This window comes from Ursus arctos, unplaced genomic scaffold (genome assembly GCF_023065955.2).
Source record: "Ursus arctos isolate Adak ecotype North America unplaced genomic scaffold, UrsArc2.0 scaffold_29, whole genome shotgun sequence".
Classification (NCBI taxonomy): domain Eukaryota; kingdom Metazoa; phylum Chordata; class Mammalia; order Carnivora; family Ursidae; genus Ursus; species Ursus arctos.
In genome coordinates, this window is record NW_026622974.1 from 25,381,462 (window position 1) to 25,409,433 (window position 27,972).

The 27,972-nt window shown below is 36.9% G+C and overlaps 1 protein-coding gene across 2 annotated transcripts in view; it reads left to right on the forward strand.

Moving 5' to 3' along the window:
• The window catches only part of SMAP1 (small ArfGAP 1), a 159,100-nt gene that overhangs the window by 124,084 nt on the left and 7,044 nt on the right, over window positions 1–27,972 (forward strand). For both annotated transcript variants that reach the window (XM_026507105.4, XM_026507104.4), the window contains 2 exons: window positions 10,436–10,526; window positions 25,677–25,804. In XM_026507105.4, coding sequence (XP_026362890.1) covers window positions 10,436–10,526; window positions 25,677–25,804 — 219 coding nt within the window. The remainder of the gene's footprint in view (window positions 1–10,435; window positions 10,527–25,676; window positions 25,805–27,972) is intronic.

The following is a 27,972-nucleotide window of genomic DNA, read 5'->3' on the forward strand; positions in this document are numbered from 1 at the left end:
CGACTGTATGCAAATGCGCAGCAAGGGCACGTATTGTACATACCTTCTGTGCTTAAGCTTAGGTTTCATTGTCTCATTGGATTTACAAAATCAAGTTCAAAGATAAAATGAAGTACTTCAGGGTGCAATAGCTATTAAACCTTTTGTGGGATTCTGTGGGACTGCACAGGTTACACCCACAAAGCTGACCCTGCTCGAAGATACTCTGACTTGTTCAAAGCCACACAGCCGGGAAGTGTCCAAGCTAGGTTTAAACTTAGGTGTTTGGCTAATGTTTTCCTTCCTTCTTTCCTTTGTTCGTTTGTTCCTTCCTTCCTTCCTTCCTGCATTTGTTATTAGTATTATTTTATTTATTTATTTATTACAAATTCTTGTGTTGAGGGCTGACTTTCAGTGGATTGCTACAAGGGAGCTTCTTAGCCACACATAAAACCTTGACCCAGAAGCATGTCTTCTGTGAATAGTTTAGTTCCAGGTTCCCCACAAACGCGGGTTGTGTGATGGGCAAGGCAGTGGCCCCTTTCCAGCTGCACCCCATTTATTTTTTTTCTTTTAGTTATAGTTTGCTATTAAGTAGTAATTATTAAAAAACTCTTTTTCTTTCTCTGTAAACCTCCAGACTACTGTGTAAAGCAAGAATGAAATAGATGAATGTTAAAGACATAGGTATAGATACAGCTTACTCCTTGTATTGGAATTACTGACTTTTTTCCCAATCTTGCTAATTCACCACTGAGAGGCTGACCAGACATTTGTTGTTGTTGTTTTTTAAGATTTTATTTATTTATTTGACAGAGAGAGTGAGAGTACAAGCAGGGGGTGCAGTAGAAGGAGAGGGGGAAGAAGGCTCCCTGCAGGGAGCCCCATGTGGGGCTCGGTCCTAGAACCCTGGGGTCATGACCTGAGTCGTTGGCAGACCTTTAACCATCTGACCTACCCAGGCGCCCCCTGACTAGACATTTGGATGCAGTCCACAGTCTTACAGAACTTTGAAAGATCATTCTGCCCTCAAGGAATTTATTATTGCTAGAAGGAGAGGAATCCCTTCACACCTGAGTCCAACAGTACTGTAGCCAATTCCTGTCTTCAGGCAAAGGCTCTAAATATAATTGTTATGGGTATTTCAAACTGGATACTTTTAAGAGTGAAACCAGGTACTACTAACAGTTAAGTTGGAATCACAGGCATTAACTGCAGTTGTCCTGAGCAAACTGGGACATACAGTCACCTACCTCATAATGCATTATTCAGACACATGCTGAGCCTAAGCATGACTTTCCTGTGAGCTTCCAGAAGACTTCCTTTATTTTTTTTTAATACCATCATTCCACTAATCCACTCTGAACCACAGTAATGATTGTGTCTGTTTGCTTGAAAGAATATAAGCTTCTGAAGATTGGGAACCAAGTCTTCTTCATCTTTGTATCCCTAGTGCTTTATGGGCCCTGGCACGTAACTGTAAAGGCTGCCACCACAATCACCACTGACTGCCATTTATGAAGTACCTGTTATGTGTCCCCCCACTATGAAAGGGACTCTATATATTATTTTACTTAATCCTCACAAAAATCCTGCAAAGTAACTGTTATTTTACCAGTGTAGGCATTTGATGTTTGTGTTACATAATGGGAAACCTTGCAGACCTAATGTATAAAGCACTATAGGTCATTCTTTGAGAAAGTGTACAAACTGAGATAGGAGCGAGAAGAGTAGAGATAGGCAAATGTCCAGATTCTTAAAACGAAAATGTACATGGATTATGAATGTTTGTATCATTGAGCTTGACATGAATTCTATGCAAAAATCAAATGGGATTTTTTTTTAATGGCTTACTTCTTTTCTCAAAATGCTTACAGCAGTCACTAGGTGCTTATATGGGTTCTCTGGGAGCAGCTCCTGTCAGACTCAGCTTATTGTTTGAGATTCTTGGATATCTTTCTGGTCAAGATGTAGATGGGTAGGCCTGATGTGCGGATCGTAGATAGATTGTGAACTGGTTGGACAGCTATACCAGAGAAATCCGGTAAATAGAATTGATGTTAGTACCGAGGGAGTTTGCTGCATTCTTTGGTGCTGAATCCTGGACTTTGTTCTTTTCAGTATTTTTATTAACTGAGCACATCAATGTCGTATTGTTCAAATTTTCAAATAACCAACAAAGATTAGTTAAGACATTGCATGATAGAGCAATTCCTCAAAAAAATCTTAAGCACAAAAATGCCAACAAATTGGACAAAAGTAAAATTCCAAAATAAGTGCATCCAAATCTCAACTGCCCCAAATATAATATCACAAAGGAAAATGTCAGGGAATTTTAGATGACTGAGGGCTTGATGTGAATCAGTGGTCTGCCATGGCTGCTGAGAGGGCAAGGCTCCCTTAATCATTTCTCATTTGTTTTCTGCATGGCTCTGTCGTGGAGTATGGGGATAAGTGAGTAGATGTTATAGGCTGCCTGAAGAGGAAACTTTCTAATATTTAGCATTGTCCAAATATGGAATATACTGTATAACCATATCCAGTGATTCCATAATAGTGGAAAATTTTCTTATAGAGAAACTGCCATGTAAGAGATGTTACAGTGGTATTTTATGCATCACATAATAAATTGAGTAAATGTCTTCTAAGGCTCCTTCCTGTTCTGAAATTTATATAAGTCTCCTATTTCTCCAGCCCACTGAAGTATTGTTTGGGATTGTAATGTCCCTAGGTCTTAAAAAGAGCCATTTACTGAAAGATGTCCATGTGGTTGGGGAAATAAAATGTAGATTACAGCTCTAAATTGAACCCTAAAAATACAACTTTAAATTCAGGGGCGCCTGGGTGGCACAGCGGTTAAGCGTCTGCCTTCGGCTCAGGGCGTGATCCCAGCGTTATGGGATCGAGCCCCACATCGGGCTCCTCCACTGTGAGCCTGCTTCTTCCTCTCCCACTCCCCCTGCTTGTGTTCCCTCTCTCGCTGGCTGTCTCTATCTCTGTCAATAAATAAATAAAATCTTTAAAAAAATATATTAAATTCAAAAACAGTACACCGTATTGATAAGTTTAATGTAAGAAAGATTTATAAGAACATTATAAAGAATGGTAAAGAAGAAAAAAGGAAACTTTAACAAGATTCAGAATAAGTAAAACAAAATAAGATGTTAGAAATAAGTTATGTGCAAGATTACTTCTTACATAAAATAGTTCTAAACAGGATTGTATATAATTTGGTTGTGACAGCAGACACATACGAACACATATATAGTAATTATAACAATCAATATATCCTAGGGATTAAAGCAGTGAGTGAATTTTATTAATGTATTGGTTTTAGACAATTGAGACTAATAAGGGTAAACAATAAAGATCATTCCGTCTTTGCAGTTTTTCTGCTTTATAGAATGTATGATGAAGTACAACCCAATAGCCTTTGAGTAACTTGTCAAATTTTTACTAAAATTTCTGTAAAGGTGAAATCCTACTCTAATGATTTCAACATGTATCCAGGTGAAAGTAGTATTCCGGTAATTGTATGTTATCAAGTGGCTTATTAGAGAATATATTTCAGATTTCCAGTTGTAATGAAGGAGTAAATTAATGTTAATCCTCCTGTTCTGCAAAGTGTTGTGTCTCCACTCTTGGCCTGAAGCAATAAAGAATTAGAGATTGGTGCCCAAAGCGAAAGCAGACAACCGTTTTATTAAAGCAACAGTACACTCTTTAAGGGAGAGTGGAGTTCTGTGAGGTTCTGCGAGGTGGAACCGGCCCCTAGGTTGTTTTGGGGTTGGATATGTGTTGGGTTTTTCTGGACCGGGAAGACCTGTGACTAGCGGTGGGTGGTGCTGAGGGCTCCTTGACTGACATAGGGTAAGATTATGTAACCACTTTCCTACTGTGCATGCCCATTTCCATTATGTGTCTGAAAAGCCCACAAGGGGGGTTTTAACTGCAAAACAAATGTATGTAAAAGGCTGGATAGCTAAAGGTCAAGCTGGGGACACCGTTTCCCTGGACTCTGCATGCACCTCTTAGGGACAGTTTCTCTAGGCTGTTAACATCCTGTTGCAAGGGGAACATGACCCAGTTTTCTTGATCGTAAAGGTGTTTCTTGGGGTGTTCCTTCCACTGCTCATTATCTAGTTTCTACTTCACACTCCTAAAACATTGCTCTGATCATGTTACAAGACAGCACACCCCTATGCTTACAATGGTAGTGATCATTTTCTTTCTCAGTACAGTTCGTATGCATGCTTCACACACTTCCCTAGGAGTAATGTGTGCTTTGGCTACCGCCTTTGAAAATTGGTGCGCTGACTACTAGCTCTGGTTGATTGTCCAGATCCTTCTACAGTTTTGCCCTAGCTTATTTTTTCAAATTTATGTTATTGTTTCTATACACTTAGACCAATAAGTTAGTCATATATATCCACTGTTTTTCTTGCTTTCCCATACTCCGTTTTCTTGGTACTTTTAAAACCAACTCCTACCTATTGGACTCCTTTGTATCTTTCCTACAGACTTCAAAGTAAATACTATTGTCTTTTTAAAGTCCTAATCATCTGATGACCACCATCCTGGGTATAAGTTGCATTTTACACCTTTCATATGGTCTTTATACTCTACCTTGTGTGAAATTATTTGTGTACTTGCCTTGTAATCTGTTAGATTGTGGTTCCTTTTTGCAGCTTTTCTTTGTGTCATCGGAAAAATGGTATCCATGTAAGCATTGCGTAATTTTGAGTCTAATTTGTAATAAATAGAAATTATTAAGGAAGAGGCATCATGGTACTGGGGAAAAGAGTTCTGTCAGGAGAATAGCTACTTTAGCCACTTATGGAGTCTTTGTACAAATCATATCACTTTAATATCCTTAATTTTAAAATGAGAGAGTTGAACATGTAATATATTTTATATCCCTTCTGGTTGTATGATTCTATAAATGTTAAACGAAACTGATCATACATACACTAGTTAAGGCATATTTGAGATGTAGTCAGTTTTTTTGGGTTTTTTTTAAGATTTTATTTATTTGAGAGAGAGCTAGTGTGAGAGTAGGGGGAGGGGCAGAGGGAGAGGAAAAGTGAGAATCCCAGGCAGACTTCTTGCTGAGCAGGGAGCCCCACGAGGGGCTTGATCTCAGAGCCCTGAGATCGTTACCTGAACTGAAATCAAGAGTTGGATGCTTAACCAACTGAACCATGCAGGTGCCCCGAGATGTAGTCAATTTTTTAAAAAAGTTTTTAATTACCTCTAGCATTTAGAAAATTGTATAGCTTCCCTATTTTTATAATATGTATTAATGTTATTACCTACATTAATTGGTCATCTTAAGCATAGTGAATCACATTTTAGGGGCTAAGCTGTTATTTCTGTTATTTAAAAGGTTGGTAAATGTAGGAGTTGGAAACTAAGTAGGGTTTTTATTCATTTATAATCGTGGATACTAATTTGAATGAGACATCTCAATTTATGTCTAAGGAACTTATAAAATTTCTTAGTCTAAGTAGACCTGTAGTATTCTTGCTTGTTAGAAAATTGTATTTAATAAATTAAAAATTGCCTAATTTTATTCATTGACAGTTGACTGCATTCCTCGCTTATTAAAAGGGAAATTGCATAATGTTTTTAGTAGCAGGAGAATTTAAAGTGGAATGATTCTATACATACTGATTGACATATCTAAGCTAAATGTGAAATGTCAGAGCAGTGATAGTTACATGAGGGAAAATGTGGTTGGCAAGGTCTTGATTTACTTTTATTACACTTTATTATATCCTTGCCCCCAAATCCTAAGATGATAGCATATTTAGTCCAAAATCTTCTAAAATTTCACTTCAAGAAATTACATAATTTATATGAGAGCTACATTTCAGGTATCTTTAATAATTTTATCTTGTTATTTTTTACAAAGCTCAACAGAATTGGTATGCTGTAGAAGAAAAGGACAAATAATAGTTTTAATACTTTGCTCTAAGGTTTATTATCTTTATATCCCGAAAATATTTGACAAGTAGTACTTAGTAAGTGTTGTATCTAAGTCTGGTAGAAATCAGATATGTTCTTAAAGATTTTTTCATTTTAGAGATGGTCAGGAAGGCATAATCTATTACACATCTGTTTGTTAATCAAAATGTTTAACTAGAATATATTTTGGGAGTCCACATATATTTCTTCTCTAACATTAATCTGGTGAGATACATATATATATATATATGTGTGTGTGTGTGTGTGTGTGTGTGTGTGTGTGTGTATACATATATGTATATTTTTTATATAAATAAAGAGTGAAAAATACGTTTTACTATACAAACTAAGTAGACTTCAGAGTGGCCGTGAAGTTGGTGTTTTCAGGATAAACACAGGGTACTTCTGCTTCCTTCCTGATAAATCCAGGCTATTTAAAAGCTGTCACATTGCCCTGTTGCCATGGATATTGTAATGAGGGAGAAGGAAAAAACTATTCCTAACTTCCTGTCTTATTTCTTGAGATTTGATTTTGATAATTTTAAATGTTTCATTTTTGAAATGCTAGATTATGCTTTGTGGTGAAAAAAGAAGATTTATTATTTTGACACTTTCTAGTTCAGTGTCTGAGGCCTTCTGTAATCTTTCTCTTCAGTCAAAAACTGAGTGTCTTGTCAGCTTTTAGAATATGGCAGTGTCAAGAAGCCACAGCAGTGGACACGATTTCAAAGCCTGTTTGAAATAGGCTCTTTGCCTCTCAATTTATTGGTGATGGCACTGGGCTTAAATGTATATTATCATGGAATAAAATGCAATACCTAGATATATTTTTAGCTTGTGTTTTTTTTTTTTTTAAATATGAGTCTTTCTTTGTTTTAGAGGGCTGCATTAATTTAGAGGATTTTTTAGAGGTTTTTTCCAAACCCTCATAATGGCACTGTATAAGCAAAGATTTTTTTTTATCCCTCAAGTCTGTATTTCTTAGATCTTATAATTCATCTAAGACTAGGAAAATAAATGCTTTATTTCTGTCATTTTACACAAAGATCTGTAAAAATGATTGTAAATGTAAATTAATTTTTAGTTATTAGAAAGTCACTCAGAAATTAAATAGAAAAATTAATGTCTTTTTATGGATATTTAAGTTCTAAAAGATTAAATGTTATTCTGGCTAGAATTTTAAGATTTCTTACCTCTGTAGTTTGTTGCTTTGGTGTATCTGTCCTTGAATTTTGTCTTTAGTAGATTTCAAAATAAGAATAATGAGGTTAATTTCTCAAGTTTACATTTATGAATGGAGTATCATCTGAATTCAGTCTTTGTAGCTCTCACTAATGTATATAAGGTAGTACTTGGATTACTATGAATATATAAAAGAATGATACCTAAAATGATCTCTGCCACACATCAGTGTGTCTGTGATACTGCCTCAGCAAGATTTGAAGATAAAGAGATACAACATAGTTTTTAAAGTGATAGACTCTTTTGCCTTTTTAATTTGTGGGGCAACCTGTGAAATGCCAACTCTAAGAGTAATTCATGTCTGAATTGTTGAAATCCATCCGGAATAGCCACCTCTTTTTGGAGTAGTTTGTAAGGTTTAGGGCACAGATGTTCTTCACTCATATTGGTTGATCCACTGTAAGGAGCAAAGGAGCAGGCTGTATTCAGAGCAGTGGTTCTCAACTCATGGCGCTGATAAGAAATATGTGTTATATTATGATCCAGCCTGCATGCGCTCAATGTGTGCACAAATATGCAAAACAATTCATGAATACTTACCTTTACTTTGTAGAGTGCACTGTTTTCTATTTCATTTTTTTAATGCCAAAAAAAAAATTCTCATTGTTACACAAAAATTAGATTTCAAAACTGAGTAGTGGGCCGTGTCTGCAGTTTGGTAAACTATGTTTAGGATATACCCCTTATTCTTCCCTTTAAGTGTTTCTTTACCTTGCACTACTATACACATATTCTATATTATGTAGTTTTCAGTGGAGATGGTTGATAAACACCTATTTAAACTATGATGTAATTGCAGTCTAAAGAAGAGAAACTCTGGGAACCCATATAGATGTGTGACATCTGGAAGGAAAGATATTTTCTAGACTGTTTGCAGTAGTTCTGAGGATGGAAGTGTGGATTACCAGAAGATCTCTTGTTTGTTTGATTTGGCTTTTTCTCTCCTTTCCAAACAATGGGTATTTTCGTACTCGGCAATATTTTAAAAGGTAGTTCTAATTTAGTGCGAAAATAACTCATAAACCAGAATTTGAATTTTTAAAAAGAAGTCATTTTGGCCTGAAGAGATTTCAGATTATTAGAATACAGAAAGTAGATAGGAAGGAATCCCTTACAGGTTTATTCCATGCTGCTTTTGCAGGGAAGAAGTTTCAGTAAAATATGTCAAAGAAAGAATTTTAAATTGAAGGACAGAAAATAAGCTTTGGTTACTCTTTCCCTATTTAGCATATGATATCTGAACCTCAGTTAATTTGCAAAGTGAATGAATTTGGCCAGATTATTTTAAGTTTATTTTCAACTTTAAGGCTTTCTGATTTCAAGTTAAATCAGGGATTAGATTTTTAAATGCCTACCAGGCATAAGACACTTATATGGTAACAGAGTATTACAGACAGTGGTATGAATTGAGATCAATGAAAGCCTCTTTGAGGGAAGCTGCTAGTAGAATCCTGCTCGGAAGTTATTTGAAGTTTGCCTGCTTTGTGGCCACTTATCCTCGGGTTCTTTTGCAGAGTTGAGTGCTTAAACACTCGATACAGATTGTCCAGGAAAAAAGGAAGGAGGGAAGTTCTAGCATTTTAAGTATTTAGTTGGAAAGAATTGATTCAGTGGTTACTATAAACTGTGCTTTCTTTGAAATTATTTTGCTATAAACAAGGTAAGTCTTACCTCTGTTGCAGGTGAAAAATAAAATGTGAAATGGATTATGTTAAACTTCTGAGAATTGTGTATTGTTATAGGCTGATGATTCTGTATTTGAGAAGGTTATTAAAGAATTGATATCTGTGATGGTAGGTTAAATAATATAATAAATAATTTTGATGGAGATAGTGGTGACTAAAAACAAGTTAACAGTAGATGTATGTTCTTAGAAATGATACATCTGTATAGCTAACAAAAATGTACTCATGGAACAACTAAGTTACGAACTTTTCAGGTAGTTATAGAAGAAATGATCTTGTAGGAATGGTTTGAGAAATGAATGTGAGTGAATGAATGTTTTATTTTCTTGGCCTAAGAGAGGTAGGCTGTATATTTAATGGAATGTTATTCAGCTATAAGATAGAATGAAATTTGTGACAACTTGGATGAACTTGGATGAACCTTGAGGGCATTGTGCCAAGAGTAATAAGTCAGACAGAGAAAGGCAACTGCCACATGATCTCACTTGTAAGTATAATCTAAAAAAAAAAAAAAAAAAAAAGCTCCAAACAAACAAAAACAAATGAAAAAACCAAGATAATGGATACAGAGAACAGATGGGTGGTTGCCAGAGGCAGGGGTGGGGGTGGGCGGTGGGCAAATGGGTGAAGGGAATTAAAAGTACAAACTTCCATTTACAAAAGAAATAATTCCTAGGGGTGTAATGTACAGCATGGTAACTATAGTTAATAATACTGTCTTGTATATTTAAAATTTGCTAAGAGTAGGTCTTAAAAGTTTCACCATTAGAAAAAAAATTCTATAACTATGTGTGGTGATGTTAACTACACTTACTGTATGGTGATGATTTTACAATGTATACAAATATGGTATCATTATGTTGTACACGTGAAATTAATGTCATGTTATATGCCAATTATATCTACATTAAAAAAGTGAAAAGAGAAGTAGGCTTTCGAGTTGATAATCCAGTGGACGTGTGTCTTTTCATCCTGTCCTACAGAACGTTTCTGTATAAGTGAGAAAGAGAAAATTTAGAACGTATAACTGTGACTTGGGTTTCTGAGAACTAGAAGAACATTATATTTAAAAATGTAACTGATCGTGTAGAGTAGACTCAGGAGGAAAACCTATCAAGTAACATTTCATTAGGCTTTTCTTGGTGCAGTGGTGTCTCCCGTGTCAGCAGTGTGGATGAGTGGAGTAACAGCGTGCTCTTGAAGAGTCTGAAGGCCTCTCCGGCCTCTAGTTAACAGGGCACATTAACAGTAGCTAGCAAATAATATGAAATGGAGTTCTTTTAAAAAGTGTAATTTCATATAAAGGACTTAAATAATTAAGAACAATTACGTTAAGTGTATATATTTACTATTTTGGGATCCTGATGTGTAAGGTTTGTCATTTCAAGTTCAGTGATCATGCTTACTTGTTTTTTATACAATAATAAATTCTTTGGGCTTTATTACACTATGCTTCATATATTTCATTATACTATATCAAAATATGCATAATTAATTGGGGCTTAAAAGTCCTGTTCAATTTATTTAAGAAAAATTAATAAATCTGATTATTTACTTTAAAGCTGCAGAAGAAAGAAGATCAGCAGTTGGAGCCCAAAAAAAGTACCAGCCCTAAAAAAGCTGCAGAGCCCACTGTTGATCTTTTAGGACTTGGTAAGTAACAAAAAATACAAGTCACCTTAAGAGTTATAAAATAATTGAAGTCTTCACTTGAAATGAATATAATGGCTTTATCATCAGTATGCCAAAAGATACCTGTTAACTGAATTTGAAAATGGTATGATTAGTGTGCTCAGTTCCCACAAAAGGGAAGTCTTTAATAAGGGAGCTCGTGTCTGTCAGCACTGTCTCCACTGAAATACAAGTAATGAGTTCCTCGGGGAAGGAAGAGATACCAAAGTAATCTTCAGAGGCTTAGTAGACTGACATTTCAACATTTAAAATAAAGAGTGGATTTCTTTTTCTCTTCTCTCCCTCCCTCTCTCGTACCCCCACTTCTCTTTAGTTTTGTTGGGATTCCCTTAGCAAAATAATTATGGGGTAGCCTTATTGTAATATGTGCTGGTTTAAAACAAAATTTAATTTTGGTTAACTGAAGCAATGCGCTTTACACCTAGATCTAGTGGCTAAATTCATTTCATTTATTTGATGACAATAAGAAGTGCTTATTTTAATTTAATGTCATATTTATTCTTATGGCTGACAGATACACGTTGTGTGCCTGGTAAGTAAACAGGCTTCCATTCAAGGAATGTTTATATGTGCTTATCTACAAATACTGTCAGCCCTTTTTATATCTTTCTTCTCTTCCTACAAAAATAGCTTTAAATAAATGGTTATTTTTAGTAGTACTGAACCTTCAGCAGTAATTAATGTAAACTTTTTTTTTTTAGTTTGGAGAAAGATTAACAAAGGAAAAAATGAAAGATACTTAGAGTTGAACTTCATATACTGCTTTTCTAAAAATTGATCTTTTTTCTTATTGAGTATATTGTTTTTGTTTTAAGAATTATAGTTGACTATTTTATTCATTTTTTTTGGAAACTGATATATCATGGAAATATATCCCTGTAGGTAAAAATTTTCTGTGGTGGTGAAAATAAGTAGTATATATAACTGTAATTTTGAAAATAGGGCTTTAGTCCAGGGGTTCTGAAATAATTATGTTGAATTCTAGTCTGTATAATTCCTGTATTTTCTTTTCTGTAAATGAGAGAAAAGAAAAAGAAGACATACTGCCAAGTAAGAAAATATCTTACTCAAGCTATATGAATGTTTGTCTTCACCCTAGCATTTCCTTTCCAGTCTGTGTGTCTGGTTTATTACTTTATAACTTAGAAATGTAAAATATAAACTAGACCAGACTCTTAATCCTGCAGATTCATTGATTTAACAAATACTGATTAAGTGTCTACCATGTTTCCAGGCACCATTGTGGGCACTAGGGAGATAGCTATGAAAGGAAACAGAAGTACCTGACCTTTTGGAGTTTTCATTCTATCTGGGGAAATAGTAAATAACACTTAAGTAAGGTATATTATGGGTCATATACGGTAAGTGCAATAGATAATGTAAAAATGAGTAGTTGTAATTTTAAATAGGGTGGCCAGGGCATGGACGGTGCTCACTGAGTATTGCTGGAGCAAAGACCTGAAGCAGTTGTGGATATCTGGACATGTGGGGCAAGAACATTCTAACCAGAGAGAATAGCAAGCTCAAAGGCTCCTCTGTACGAGCTGCTTATTTGATGTGTGCAAGAACCAACAGGGATGACTGTGTAGCCAGAGTGGAGTGATCTCTGGGGAGAGTCGTGACAGAGGAAGGGAGTGTGCCAGGTGAGGAGAGAGGCGGGTAGATTGTAACAGGACTGTGGATTTTACTCTGAGTGTCCTAGAAATACGTTGGAGAGATCTGAGCAAAAATGTACATGAACTGACTTTCATTTTTAAAGAATTATCGTAGCTACTATGTTAAGAATAAATTGTAGCAAGGCAAGGCTGGAAGCAGGGAGACCAATAAGGAAACTGTTAGAATAATACAGGTGAGAGATGACAGTGGCTTAGAGGCTGTGGTGGCATTGGAGGTTAAAAGAAGTCATCAGGATCTGGATGTATTTTGAAGATGGAGCCAATAGGATTTGCTAACCAGCTGAAATTATAGGATGTTTACCTTCGGGAATGAACCTGTAGAACAGGCAAATCTGCTGATTCAGGACAAGAAGAATTGCTATAGCAATGTCTTGACTAGCCAGTGGGATGTAGTAGACAAATGGGTGAGTGGCCTTAAACACTCAGCTATTGCTACAGTAATGTTGTGTCGTAATAACCACCAGAGCTCAGCAGCTGACATCAGTACACATTTCTTTCTCTTACTCTCAAGTCTGTGGGTCACCTAGGGCATCTCTGCTAGAACTTCATTTGATGTGTTTCCTACCTTCCAGATGCTTGCTGGGGACTGCTTACCGACTCTTGCGCTGTCACATATCTTGTCTCCATTTTTCAAGATCCTATAAGTGTTTCCCTGTCCTTTGCCCGCCCCCCCCCCCCCCCACTGTCAAAGCCAGTACCACAGATTTTAGGATTTGGTGATGGCACCACCCCTCTTCTGGTATCACTTTCTGTGACAGCTGCCCATGCTACATAGCAAACAACTCCAAAATCTCCTTGGCTTCTGTCAGCTAACGTTTCTTTCTCTCACTCATGGTCTGTGGGTTTTCTGACACAGCTCTCATTTTGACAGTGGGAGAGCTTCAGGGAACAGTGTCTTTAGGGGAGACTGAAGGCTCCTTCAGGACAGGAAGGTGAAGAAAATATTTGAGAAGGTAAGGCTATGTAGGGGACTTGGCTGGTGACTGTCAGTTTTAGATCACATACTGGAAGAGTTCCAAAGGTGGCAGGGATAGGAGCTAAGGTCAGAAAGAGGGATATCTTACTGATGAAGTTTTAGCAGCAGGTTATGGGAGTATCTTACCCAGAGTTGTACAACTCTGCACTCTTGCTGGTTTGTCAACATCTTAAATTCTTTTAAAAAATATTTTCAGACTTTTTTTTGAAAGCTCTCTGAATGAAGCATGACATTTATTGAGTTTGTGAAGGTCTAGGAGACCACAGAGAATCAGAGGTCCCTTCCAGCTCAAAAGAAACAGTGATCCTCAATCAGAATTGATTATTGGTATCTACTTTGGGCAGCAGACTGTTTTTCTGTTGCCCAAGGTAAGCAAGCATACCACTCTCCCCTAAGAGGACTCTGCTTTTCCCCTGTAAATTGAAACATGGTATGGGGTAGGGAGCAGGTGCCCTGAAGTATGATTTATGGTCATGCAAAGGTGACAGTATATCCCCATGTGAATGAGACTGAAATAGGCATTAACTTAAAGCATTTGCAGAAAATACAGAGAAAACCCTCACCATTAGTTTAGTTATATGACCACAGAGGGGCCATGAATCCTAAAGTTTACTGTTTGTATTTGGGATCACTTTTAATCTCATAATAGGGTAATCATTAAGATAATTTTTTAATAATTTGATCTTCCCTTTAAATGGCACTTTGGTGAGCCTATGGTCTTCTTTTCAACCTACTAACTCAGGGTAAACCTGTGTTCTTCAGCTCACTTTTCCTGATCTACCCCCCATCCCAAAATCAAACATAAAATGCTTTCGATATACTTTTTAGCAAGGGCCAGCAAGATTTTTATGAAAAGGGCCAAATACTTTGGTTTTGCAAGGTACATGGTGTCTGCAACTACTTAACTCTCCCGTTATAATATGCAAGTAGCTATAAGCACATACATAAGCAATTGAGCATGGCTGTGTTCCAGAAATATTTAAAAATAGGCAGTACACTGTAGTTTGCTGACCTCTGCCTTATGCTCCTGATTGTACCTGTAAGAACTGCTTCATATTTAGGTCTTAATTAGAGTTTGAAGCCTGTACAAATATGATTTATTCAGTGCTTTGCTCTCTAATACCAGAAATGGGGGCAGATACTTGATCATTACTTGCCCTCTAATCTTGGAAATAACCTAATGTCTTAGGGTTCCTCTTCACTAAGGGCCAGACTGAAAACCCCTGAATCAGACTCCAGATTCAGACACATCTTGACTTGAATGTATACCTCCTATGTTAGAAGAGAAATGAAATCAGTTTCTAGGGCATGTGGGGCTGGTGTTCTTCATGGTCCCTACCTGTGTAGTTATTCTAGCACTGGGCTCTTATGCTGTTATGGTAGTCTCCATTTTTTCTTGATTGCTGCTTAGTTTTTGCATGATAAAAACTGACAGCTTAGCAGTTGGTTAGGATAATCCTCCCAGACTAATACTTTGATCCAGTAGTGCTTTTTGCTTTTTCTCTTTTCTTTTTCTTCCTTCCTTCCTTCCTTCCTTCCTTCCTTCCTTCCTTCCTTTCTTTCTCTTTCTTTCTTTCTCTTTCTTTTTCTTTCTTTCTTTCTTTCTTTCTTTCTTTCTTTCTTTTTCTTTCTTTCTTTCCTTTTTTTTTTTTTTTTTTGTAGAAAACCCCATCTAGAATTGCTTCAGGGCTGAGCAAATGCTCTAAGCATAAGGCTTGAGAAGAATCATAAATTGCTGGTGTTAAACGTGACCTTACAGGTTTCAGTTCAATATTCCACCAAAGCTAGAAAGCCCTCCTGCAGGATTTCTGTCTTGTGGTCGTCCATTCACTGCACGCACACTGCAGAGTAACCTGGCCCCTTGCCAAGAGGCTTTGACCAGCAGTCCTGTAGGGCACAGAAGGTGTGTGTGGCTGCGAAGGTGTCTGAGCTGATCAGATCCTCAGTCCTCTAAAAGGCATCGTGCAAAAAATTGATATGATCTTGGTAATGAAAATCTAGCCCAGGGTGTATTCAACTGCTTAAATAAAGTCGTTCTTATGCTTACTCACTTTAATCTAGGGAAATTTCTGCCTAAACATTTCTTAAGCTCTATTTTAAATTTTAAATACTGAACTCTATAGAGGAGTAGGTAGAGGTTCCTGCAGTTTTTTCTTAATTCAAAAGCTCAAAGGCACATACACCTTTGGGCAAGTTTTCAAGTTTTCTCATTCATGTTTGTATTTCAAGAAATAAAAGCTTTAACTTACCATGATGGCCGAGTTCAAATGCATTGACAATGCTAGTTAAATGCAGTTACCAGTAATATAACCTACTGAGAGAGATGAATACATTACTCTTTTTTTCTCTAAGTTTTTTGTTTTTAAAAGGTTTTTTGGACAGAAACAAACTAAAGGATAAAACCCCCACAGAAAGCACTCTACTTACTTTTAAAGCAGAACATTCCTACAGAGAAACTTCTGTTTTTCAAAGTGGATATGCTGTAGACGGAAACAAGTTCGGGAATGAGCGGACTAAATGCCAGACACAGCAGCAGTGGCCCTGGAAAACCATCGGTGTGCTGTGAGCTGGGCACTGAGCAGATCAGGAGGATGATTGTGTCGTTAGCTACACACCCCGTTTTTCCAAGGAGAGGGGCAAAGAGAAGGAATACTCTAGCATAAGTGCCCTAAGTAATTTTGTAGTCTGTTTTGTTTTTCCGATACAGTTTGAAACCTAATGAAAGCTTGCATTGTTTCTGCTCAGAAGAGTATGTTCAATGAATTATTGTAGAATATTATATTACCCTATCAAAAAGGAGGAAAGCAAATGGAGGTAGATGAACATACTGATGTGAGAGAACTGGCAATAAGCAGATCTTTGCAAGTGGTCCTGAGTCCATGCTGGGGAGAAGTGAAGGGTAAATCACCTGAAGCTGGTTGAACTATCATTATTTCCATTTTACAGATGAAGAAACTGAGGCACAGAGAGGTTAAGTTGCCCAAAGTCACCTAGCTAGTAGATTACAAAGTCAAGCCCATGTTCTTAACTATTACACTGTGTTGAAAGCTGTGACACAAAATAAAACTCTAAGACTGCGGGTGACCTTGTGCCACACAAAACAGACAATGGCTTCATTTCTCAAATTGATAGCTGGTGGCATTGTGTCATAAGAACAGCACTGGATTTAGAGGCAGTAACCCATAGTTTGTGTGGGCTCTACTGTTTTCATCTGGGAAATGGAAATAAGAACCCCTCTGTGGTTGATATCCGAATCTAAATGAATAAATAAATGTGAGGCATACAGCACAGGAACTTGCACACAGGGCTGGGTATCGGGTCAGAGGAGATGAGTAGGAGATGATAGCTCAGGCCTCCGAAGTGAGGTGCAGAAGAGGGAATCAAATTATGCTGTATAACTAAGACTCCTCTAGACTGTTGTCACACAGCATGGTCTTTGGCTGATGGAGGATTTGTAGCTCCCTTAAAAGCGCTGAAGAAATCAGGTGGCCTCAGAGAAATCTAGTCTGTCACCATGTTTTAAACATTTAGAAAGAAATTTATTTTATACAATTTGGTTTTATATTTATATATTTCTTGTCTTCTGAGGCTATAAAATGGTACAGAAATATATATTTAAACAGTCAGTTCTACGACATTTACTCCTTAAAGCACTTCTCAGCAGTCTCAGACAGCAGCTCTAAATCGATGTGGGTGCGCCTCCTGAAAGGTGGACAGCGCCGCAGGGCTTGCTGCACGGCACTGTCGTACCCCTTCATAAAGGGGTCCCTTCCTCCAGAGCTGGCCAGAGTGCGGGGATGGGCAGCATGGAGGGGCTCAAAAGGGAAAGCAAATAGAGCAAGAGGGTTTAAGGTCATCTTTTAAGGCTACTTCAGTCATTTTAGTAAAGTAGCCTAAATACTACTCTTTTAGCAATAAGAAAATTAACTAAAAAATAAAAATAAATAGCTTCATTTAACTCTCAGGCACCTGTTTTTTTTTTAAAAAAAAGCATTTGAAAACAATTTGAAGCTTGAAAATTTTAATATGCTTCAAATGGACATTCGTGACTTGAATTTACAAAGTAACACACATGGGAGTTTATTTCATTCCATAAAGCAATTCATGTGTTTTAATACAAAGGAATTCCAAATAACACTTTTATTAAGGAAAGTGTTTTAGATGGTTTCTTTTTCTTTTTTTTATAATAATTTTTTAATTATATTATGTTAAGTCACCATACAGATGGTTTCTTATGTAGAAAATAAAAAGGGTTCTTTGAGTAACATGAAAATTTATAAAGCTTTAAGAAGGAGTTTTGCCATGAAGGAAAATGTTACTGCATCTCATGGAAGCAGCCTTTTTTCAGCAGTACTGTTTGCACTTAAACTCATTCCTTCGTAGGATGATGCCTCAGTAGTTACTGATGAAGAATTAGACTTGGCAGTTTTCACTGTAGCAAGGGTGTACTCAAGGCTGAATGTTCATGCTCAGTCAAAAACGGTAATGAAAAACATAGCATCCATTTACTTATCATATTCTTATCTGCCTTAAACTAGATTAGTAATACATAAAATCTCATGTTGCTCTTTGACATTTTTTATTATTTGTGCAAATAGATTATGACCAGCTCTAATGCATCTGACATTCAAGTAAAGGATGAATTCAATTAATATTTATTGAGCGCCAGCAGAGTTCATGGAACTCTAGTAAATACCAGAAAATGCAGCTTTTGTGTGTGTATAGTAATACAAGTTGGGGATGAGGTTGCCGTCTGGAAACTGGAAGATAGAGAATTATTGCTGAGGGAAGAGTGGGATTATATAAGAGAATTTGTTGAGAGAAATCAGTTTGAAATATGGAATAATGCTAAAATCCCCAACTTAAATTTTATTTTCCGCAATTCAAAGGTTAATTTTCTTGCTGCTGCTGGTCAGAGGAGGAACAAATAAGTTTTTTGTTTGTTTTTCCTATGGAAATTTATTTCAAGTAAGACCTAATGTGTTTATGGAGGTCATCTTCAGATAGCCAACTATTCGGGTGAACATAGCTCCTAGTGCCTTACCCTTCTAAGGCATCTTATGACTTAAAACCCGCCTGCATCTTATTGAGCAAACAGCTTTGGAGTACTGCCTGTCAGGTGTTGTGACGGCACAGTTGGAACAGATCTGTAGGTGAGGAGAGTAAGAGGTACTTCTGGCTCACAAGGCGGTTGGTGGAGGAGACTGGCCTATGTGTGACTAGTCGTGTGTGGTGCTATGGCAGCAGGGATACACTGGCCCATGGACAGAGTGACTCTGGAGGACGTATTTCTGGTTTGGAGAGCTAATTGTAACTTCATTGTCATTGGTGAACTGGAGAGAGGAAGCCCCGGGATAGGGCTTTGTGTCAAGCATCAAATTAAGGAGGTGGCTTACTCTCTTTCTGGTAAGAGGACAGGAGGGCATGAACAAGGGCTCTGGGCTATAAACACAGTGCCAGGGTACAGTAATGAGGCCTGTGGCGTATTGGGGCTGCCTGTCAATCTAAGTATGTTCAGATGCCATTAAAAACTAAAAATGATGGGCACCTGGGTGGCTTAGTCAGTTAAGTGCCCAACTCTTGATTTTGGCTCAGGTTGGGATCTTGGGGTCATGAGATGGAGCCCCAATCTGGCTCCGTGCTCAGTGCAGAGTCTGCTTGTCCCTCTCCTTCTGCTCCTTCCCCCACTCTGCCTCTCTCTCTCTCTCTCTCTCTCTCTCAAATATATAAATAAATAAATAAAATCTTTTTCAAAAACCCTAAAAATGAAAATATTGAGGTACTTGGGAAGGCTGCTGTTTGCAGCCCCTGGATTTGGGGTGGCAACGTCAGTAGGCCTGGCTGACCAGATGTGGGTGATGGGTCTATAAAGTGGTGTTGAGTCTTCTGGATTTGGGTCATTAATTCCCTTAGACGGGAGCTCAGGCCAGGTACTGTGCCTGGGTGGGGTGGTAGTAGAGCCAGCCGCACCCTCCACACGGTTTTATTAGGCACATAGGGCAACTGCCACTTAACTGTTTTAACCCTAGATGGGGAAGGGACACCTGTTTCTACTTCGGTGCTCCAAGAAAAAACTTCTCAAACTGGTTATGGCAGTTGAGTTTTCTAGGTGCACCACCAGACTTCTGTTGAAATCCTAGACTTAATGTATAAAATTCTCTTGAGGTGATGTGATTAAACTCAGATACTTTATATAAGGCATTGATGAAAGTACCTGGCAATAGAATTTTAAAAAAATATTAGTGTTAAAAATTTGTTATTAAAATGCAAAGTATTGTATTTTTATTTCCTTTGATTTACAAATCATCATTCAGAGGCACTTGGAATGAACCAAAAAGAAGACACTAAATACTGTCTTACTATTTTGTTTTGTTTTGTTTTTTTACCTTTACTCTTTTGGATTATTGTGTTAGATGATTTCTGGTATAGCCACAGTTAACAGAATCAGCAGTCTTATTCACCGTATTGAGGATTTCTAGATGACAGAGACTGGCCTTCATGACTTTGTCATATTTGAAATGTTACCTTCTTTCTAGGCATCTATCAGTGTCATGATGCAAAGTAGGCTAGTAAATGCATGCTGGGCATGCCTTATGTTCATGTGAGATGTAGCACTGATTTTAGCAACTTTTTTTTCTTTAGCTCAAAACATTTTAACATTTCCTAGTAAATTTATGGTATTTGTGTAATTTAAAACAGTCGTCTACAAACTCAGTTTTCAGATAATACACTGGTTTGAAACCTTAAGGTAACGTTGAAAGAAAATAGTTACCCACAAGCAGCTAACTGTAGGCTTGATCCCTTGCCTTTAAGATTGAAATTCCTTCTTCATTTTGCTGCATTGTCCTAATTTCTTCAGTTTGCTCATTGCCTTTTCAAGGGGTCCTTTGTGCTTCATTATCGTTCTTTATGATGTTGTCCCCAGCTAAATTTCTTCCATTTGCCTTAGGCTTTTCTTGTACTCTGGATCTCCCATTATTTTTATTGTCCACCAACTACTGTTTCTGCATACTGATTAAAGGGGGCTGCTCCCTCCTCCTGCTGCTGGCTGCTCCCACCACCATTCTGTAGCTGAGGAAGGAACACAACACTCACTCCGAGATGCATGTCTGTGGTGAATTCTGATTAGTTTGCACAGACATCCACTTCTCTGTTGCTTTTGTGGCCTCTGAGCTTTTATTCAGTCAGCAAAGACTGCTATTAGTGGACCCTTGATCAAAAGGATTCATTGAACTCACTGTGATACGTAAATACTCTCTTGACCCAGGACTGACTGTACCCCACACTTGCTTCCCTCAGCCCAGTTTGCTCATTGATGACCACATCCACCTGTGTCCTTCCCTATAAATTGAGAAGCTACTAGGCTTGGTAGGACAGTGGAGTGCAGAGATGAAGAGGAACTGCGCATGTGGTGCTGAATGGATTTTATGTGTCACTGCTGCTCTTAGTGAAAATAATTATAAACTATTTAAAAGTTGATTTTTAAATTTCAGAATTTGAAGTGACGTCTTTGTAATTAGGTACAGTTTTAATTACATGCCTTCTGATGAAATGTGGTTTAAAGTAAAGAGCACTCACTAGCCTAGGGGTCGGAAGACTCCGTTCTAGTGCAGATTTTGCTGCTTAACTAGGGAAGTGACATTGAACAAGTCTTTTAATCTATTGGTGCCCTGGTTTCTGTAACTGGAGATAATGGAAAGAGATTCCTTTCCCGTCTTTCGTAGAGACAAAAATGATAACATGTAAATATTCTTTAAAAATGTCCAGGAATATGACGTTTATAATGATGATAATGACAGTCTACTGTCCTTTTTAAATACTGAAAAAAAAAAACACAACCTTCAAAAGAAATTGAAACAATCCTTTTTAAAGAAGGCTAAACAGCAGGCCAAGGTAGTAAGTCAAATTCACAAACATTAAAACCCATTGAGAAAACACATTGGGAACTTGTATTTACTGATTATGCAAGGCTGAGAAGTTTGCTTAGGTTAAGGGTTTATTTTTCAACAATTCTGTGAATGCTTAGGTTTGTAGTAACAAGAAAAATTGATGGGGTAAAATCCATCAAAACCACACTAAGATACCACCTTATGCTAATTAGAATGGCAAAAATTGACAAGGCAAGAAACAACAATTGCTAGAGAGGATGTGGAGAAAGGGGATCCCTTCTACATTGTTGGTGGGAATGTACACCATTGTGTTGGTACAATGGCTGTTGGTACAGCCACTCTGGAAAGCAGTGTGGAGGTCCCTTAAAAAGTTAAAAATTGGGCTACCCTTTGACCCAGCCATTGCACTCCTGGGTATTTACCCCAAAGATACAGACGTATGAAGAGAAGGGCCATATGCACCCCAATGTTCATAGCAGCATTGTCCACAATAGCCAAATCGTGGAAGGAACCGAGATGCCCTTCAACAGATGACTGGATTAAGAAGTTGTGGTCCATATATACAATGGAATATTACTCAGCTATCAGAAAAAATGATTTCTCAACATTTGCTGCAACATGGACGGCACTGGAGGAGATAATGCTAAGTGAAATAAGTCAAGCAGAGAAAGACAACTATCATATGATTTCTCTCATCTATGGAACATAAGAACTAGGAAGATCAGTAGGGGAAGAAAGGGATAAAGAAGGGCGGGTAATCAGAAGGGGGAATGAAGCATGAGAGACTATAGACTATGAGAAACAAACTGAGGGCTTCAGAGGGGAGAGGGGTGGGGAAACGGGTTAAGCTGGTGATGGGTAGTAAGGAGGGCACGTATTGCATGGTGCACTGGGTGTTGTATGCAACTAATGAATCATTGAACTTTACATCAGAAACCAGGGATGTACTGTATGGTGACTAACATAATAAGAAAACATTTTAAAAAAATCCATCATATTTAGGGGATTACATGGGGAGAAAACTGGGGTAGAGAGAAAAGACAGGTGCATTATAGATAGATGTGAAAGCAGAGAAGAGTCACCATGTCTGTCATGAAGCTGGATTGGAAACCTTGTTCAGACCTGAGAGAAAGTTCCTCATCTTAGGTTTTTAGAGTTAAAACAGTATCTTCCTTAATCACTTGGGAACACTGGCAACCTTGCCATAAAGATCACTGTTCCTAAGGAGATGCTTCATCTCTCTCGCCCTAAAGGATTTCAGAGTTCCTTGGACTTATTATTAGGAGTTGACTTTCAAGGCAACTCCACTATGGTGGGTGGAGTTTGTGTGGATTGCCTTTCTGAGATTTCAAAAGGTCAGATTTTAAATGCAAATGTATTTTTAATGGAATGAGAAAATGAAGCTGTTTACACTGGTAGAACATGAAATCATGTGAAGGAAGTGAGCTGTGTAGGCTTTCATTAAGGACTCTGGATATTTACTGTTTCTGTGATGGTGAAAGTCTGGAAACTACCTACATGTCCAGTAGTAAAGGACTGAATAAGTTCTCTGAAGCCCATGCATATAGAATGCAGTCCAGCCTCACCACACAGACACAGTTTTAGCTAAAGAAATGGACTTTTCTATATACATTGTCTTAAGCATATTTTAAAGCATTTGTTTATAAGCATAGAAAATGTAGGGACTTTTGTATTGTGGTAAAATACCCAATGTACAACTTACCATTTTAGCCATTCTTAAGTGTACAGTTTAGTGGCATTAAGTACATTCATTCACATTATTGTGCAACCATTACCATCATCCATGGTAAGGAACTTTTAGTTTATTGACTTTTGCATGGTTTGTATCTTTTACAAGAATGTGTTGATTCTATAGTAAAAATTGATTTAGATTATAATCCAAGGATTTGCTCTAGCTCTGTGACCGTGGACAAGTTTAATGTTTTTGTCATCTGCAAATGAGGATAATTAATTGTACCTCTCTTCTAGCATCATTGTAAAGACTAAAGAAGTGCATATATGTGTCTATGTATTTGTATTTTTTTAGACTGGCACAAAACAAGCACTATATTGAGTGTTGGCTGTTATTTTTATTAGTCACATATGTGATCCTTAGGGTGTGAAGGGTAAAATAAGACTTCAGAAACCAAAAAAAGTACTGCATCTTGTTTTATAGTTTAGATAATGTACTACTAGATACTGAGTAGAATTTGGATTTGAAAGTATAAATATTCTTAATGAAGCATAGTGTACTACTTAGAATAGACATAAATTTCTGAAAGATGTACAGTTTATAAAAATATGGACATAGATCATTTGCCTGGAGTAGGTGAACCTCTTGGTTCTCACACAGTGTACCCTGGGCCCACTGGTGTCCTCTAAACTAGATTGACGTGATCTGTGATAAAAATAACATTTTCTCTATCCACCAAAAAATAAAAGATAATATTTTCTCATGTGTAAGGTATTTTTTTTTTGTAAATTTGTCCTAATTGTGTTTGCTATTACTTGAAGAAGCAAAAAATTTTAACTGAAAAACTGGAAATACATAGTTTATACCCAACTTGTCAGGTTTTTGCTTTTTTAAACCTTTGTTCCTCTTGGTCATAGTTTGTTTTACAGGACATGTGCTTGTTTTTGTAAATTTAAATTGCATATGTAAAACATAGTTATATTTTCTGCTAATAAAATGCTTCCTTATTCATGTTATAGAATTAAACATGTCTGTTTGGCAAGGTTGTTTCCCTGTCCCCAACTCTGCAGCTTATGGGCACCACTGGCTCACATGTCCTTGTCATTTGAGTTTCTTTACTGAGCTGTTGTAGATAGCATATAGAAGATGTTCCTTTAATTATGTTTTTAATCTAAAATATCTTGTCCTTTTAAATATTTTATTTCTGGTTCGTATTCACATGATGTAAATGGAATGCGGAGTGGACTGGGAAACATGAACTAGCTCTTTCAGAAGGTCTCACTTTAAAAAAACTAATGTTGCCATTTGTGGTTGGAAGTGGGAAAAAAATGCTTTCATGAGTCATATTTAATTCTTTTATGTCCTAGTTGTGTCTTAGCTTAAAATCCTATATAATTTAGTAATAGTCTGGGCATTGTTTTACTGCTCACCTTTAAATTATCTATAGTGCTTAATAGAGATAGAACATACATACACATATATAGGAAACACACATTTTTGTGGTTCTGATAATGTGATATCACTGAAAATGACTAAAAATATTTGCAGTTGATCTCTTTCAAATTAATCTTTTGTGAGTTTTACAGTCTTTTCTAAATTAAGTAGTAAAAAATACTTGATTGTGACCCATTTATTCATTGAAATTAATGATAATCTGTGATTCACTGAAGCTTAAACAAGGAAATAAAATATACCAGTTTTTATAGTTATATTTCAAAAAAGAGAAGAAACCTGTGAGTTTCTGTGGGTTATGGCAGAAATACCCAGTATGTGGTAGACCTTCCACTAAATTTGCCAAATATTTGAGGCCTGCTCTGTGCAAGACATCCCACTGAATGTTGAAGAAATTTTGAAAGATGGCTGATTAACCTTTGAGGAGTGTGTAGTATATCAAAGAAATCAAATGAAATTGTAAATTGTTAAATTAGAAGGTCAGTTAGGATGTAAGTCCCAAGAGATTGGAGTTGGGGTACTCTGAACTGTTACTTGGTTGTGGCCACAGTAACCCGTGTGAGGTGTCCCGTTCCCTGGACTGTGCTTGCAAACCCTCCACTCCAGCCCACTCCAAGTCCCACCCCTTACATTTTATAATCTGCACTAATGTAAAAAGGAGATATAAAATTTTTTGAATGGGAGAATAAGTAGGAAGCTGATACAGGGTGTCGTCACTCTATCAGAGTTCCTTCCCCGGTACAGTTCAGTGGCTTGGTACTGCTGTCACTGAAGGTGGCCATGCTCAAATAAAAAAGGGTTTATTTCAGAGTTTTATGGATATTTCCTATAGAATCAGTTTACATAGTATATGTTTATTCTTTCTTTCTATTCAGTTTTTTCCCTTGTAACTTTGAAAATTCAACATTTCAGACATTTTAAATCCTCAAAATTTATTTCCAGCGCAGGTGAACACGATGTGAAGTGATGTGCGTGCTACACACGTGCAGCATGTACACATTTATGGGGAGACATATTTGTAAGAACATGGTACCAAATGCCATTTAGCCAGTTATCTCAAGAGTGTCTGTCTCATAACGTTATGGGGGTTAAGTGAGTTAATGTATGTACTCAGAACAGTACCTGGCACATAAGGAAGCCTCAGGATGCAGAATAAAATGAATAATGTAATACCAGTTGTTAAAACGGGGTTTGGATATATTATACCTAGAAACCGGTAAGTAAAGAATCTTTTTGGGAGAATAAACAAAACTGGAATTAGTTTCTTTGGGAAAGAGGAGAGAGCCTGGGGTACAAGGGGGACATATATTTTGTTGTCAACTTTGGAACTGTTTTTTTAAACCATATATTAATTTTTTAAATAGTGCCATGTTGCAAGTAATTTAAGAGAATCTACTTTAGGATGAGAATCTGTATTCTTTGCAGATGGCCCTGCTGAGGCACCAGTGACCAATGGGAACGCAGCCACGGTGCCATCCCTGAATGATGATCTAGACATCTTTGGACCAATGATTTCTAATCCTTTACCTGCAACTGTCATACCCCCAGCTCAGGTATGTAGTAAGAATATGGTTTTAAATGATCACTGCTTACTTCCTTTTTGAAAAGTCTTGAAATTTCAATTTTGAAAGAATTATCTCTGAGCAGTCTCTGATTTGAAAGCTTTGTTCTTGAGGCCAGGGGTTGGTGAATTAAGCCTGCGGCTCATTTTTGCAAATAAAGCTTTATTGAAACAGCCATTCCATTTGTTTATATATTGTCTGTGGCTGCTTTCACACTGCAAAAGCAAGTTGAACAGTTGCAACAGACACTGTTAGACCCACAAGGCCTAAATATTCACTGTTTAAAGTTTGCTGACTCTTGCTTTAGGCAAACAGTGGTGTTTAGAGTGAACCAGTGGGAAAACTCAGACTATTTCAACCTTGCCTGAGATTAACAAGGTCACTTCAGAGGTTTTACAGCCATGGGTATTTAAATATTGATTACAAGCCAGTAGTTCTTTTTTTATGCTCTATTGAGCCATTCCCAAGATAGTGTTTAGTTCTGGCTGCAGGAACACCAAGAATAAGAAATTCTAGCAAATTCAGTACTCACATTATTTTTTATGAAGAGTAGTTGTTTTAAGTTAGTCTTAAAACCTTTTTTTTAAAATTGAAGTATAATGGACACACGATGTTTTTACTTTTTAAAATGATTTTTAAAAAATTATTTAGAACAGTATTAATGATCAGGATATTTTTTTACATACTGATGGTAAAGAAATTTTGAATTGTGTTCTTTACATGGAATTTTTTTTGGCCTTCATTTTTTAAAATTGTAAATTGTTTAATACTTTAAGTATTTTTTCTGCTTTCTTGAGGTATAACTGACAAATAAAATGGTAAATACTTAGTGTATATTCGATGCCCACCATCAAATTAATTAACACTTCCATCACCTCACGTATTTACTTTTGTACGTGAGAACACTTTAGCTCTCTCTTCACAAATTTCAGTTAGCGCAATACAGTACAGTCAACTCTCACATTTGTAGGTCCTCAGACCTTATTCATTTTATAACTGAGTTTGTACCAACCTCCGTGTATTTCCTCCACTCCTGAGCCCTGGTAACCACCATTTTGTTTTCTATGAATTCAACTTTTTTTTTTTTTTTTAAATTTTGATTCCACATACAAGTGATCCCATGAAGTATTTAGCTTTCTTTAAGGTGAATATATGAACTTTTTAGGGATATAGCTTACTCTTAAGCATACAGCTTTAAGATTCTATTTTAAATTTATACTTTATAAATGAACAGTTTCAGTACAGCATAATTTTTGAGGTAAAATATTTCCCTTTCCTCTAGAAAAATGGAGCCAAATGTATGTTGTTTGGGTGCAAAGTTTTAATAAGCATCTATGTCTTACTAAAAAGATTAATTGCTTATATTTTTATTACACATATATTTTGTTATTATGATAGTCATTGTACAATTACCAATAGAATTGAGCAAATACATTTCTGAGGAATTAGTTTTATCAAAATTGTCTGCAGCACTAATGTTTATTTTCAGAAACGATTGCTTTATTTTATGACTTTGCTACTTCTCCCCTTTTAAAAAGAGGAAGTGTTTGTTACTACTGTTGTTTCATTAAGCACCTTGTGAATTTGTGCAGGCAGGGGTATTCATGTGGTAATAAAAATTGTCTAATGCTAATGTGGCTTCAAAAAGAAGCATTTAGAATATTTGACAATCTGAGCATGAAAAGCAGTTTCTTTTGGTCTAGCATTCTAGTGAGGCTGTTTTATCTGCTAGACTTCTTTCTATTCCACTGGACTATGAGAGTTGCTTTGCAGCGGCTTGGAGAGTTAGACCCACATCTGAGGCTTCCGTGTACCACTTCATGTGTGCTGTTCAGTATCAAAGCAAGTAGGACAACGCAGACTTCGTTTAACTCTTAAGTAGCACCATGACCAGCAATGTGGGGTGTAGCTCCTGCCTTTATGAGGGGCTGGTCTGACCTTCGTGCTTTGTGCTTTCTGCATCAATAACTAAGAGTAACAGGACTGAGTTTTTAAATCACATCTAATTCTTTTTTTGGAGCATTGTTTTTGGACCAAAATTGTGCCAATTGTATTGAGCCCTATAAAATATTTGGGGAACAAAATTATCTTTCATTTGAACTACATGTAAAGGTTAAAACCCAGACATGTTTTCAAAATAACGTCTTTCAAAATGGGGA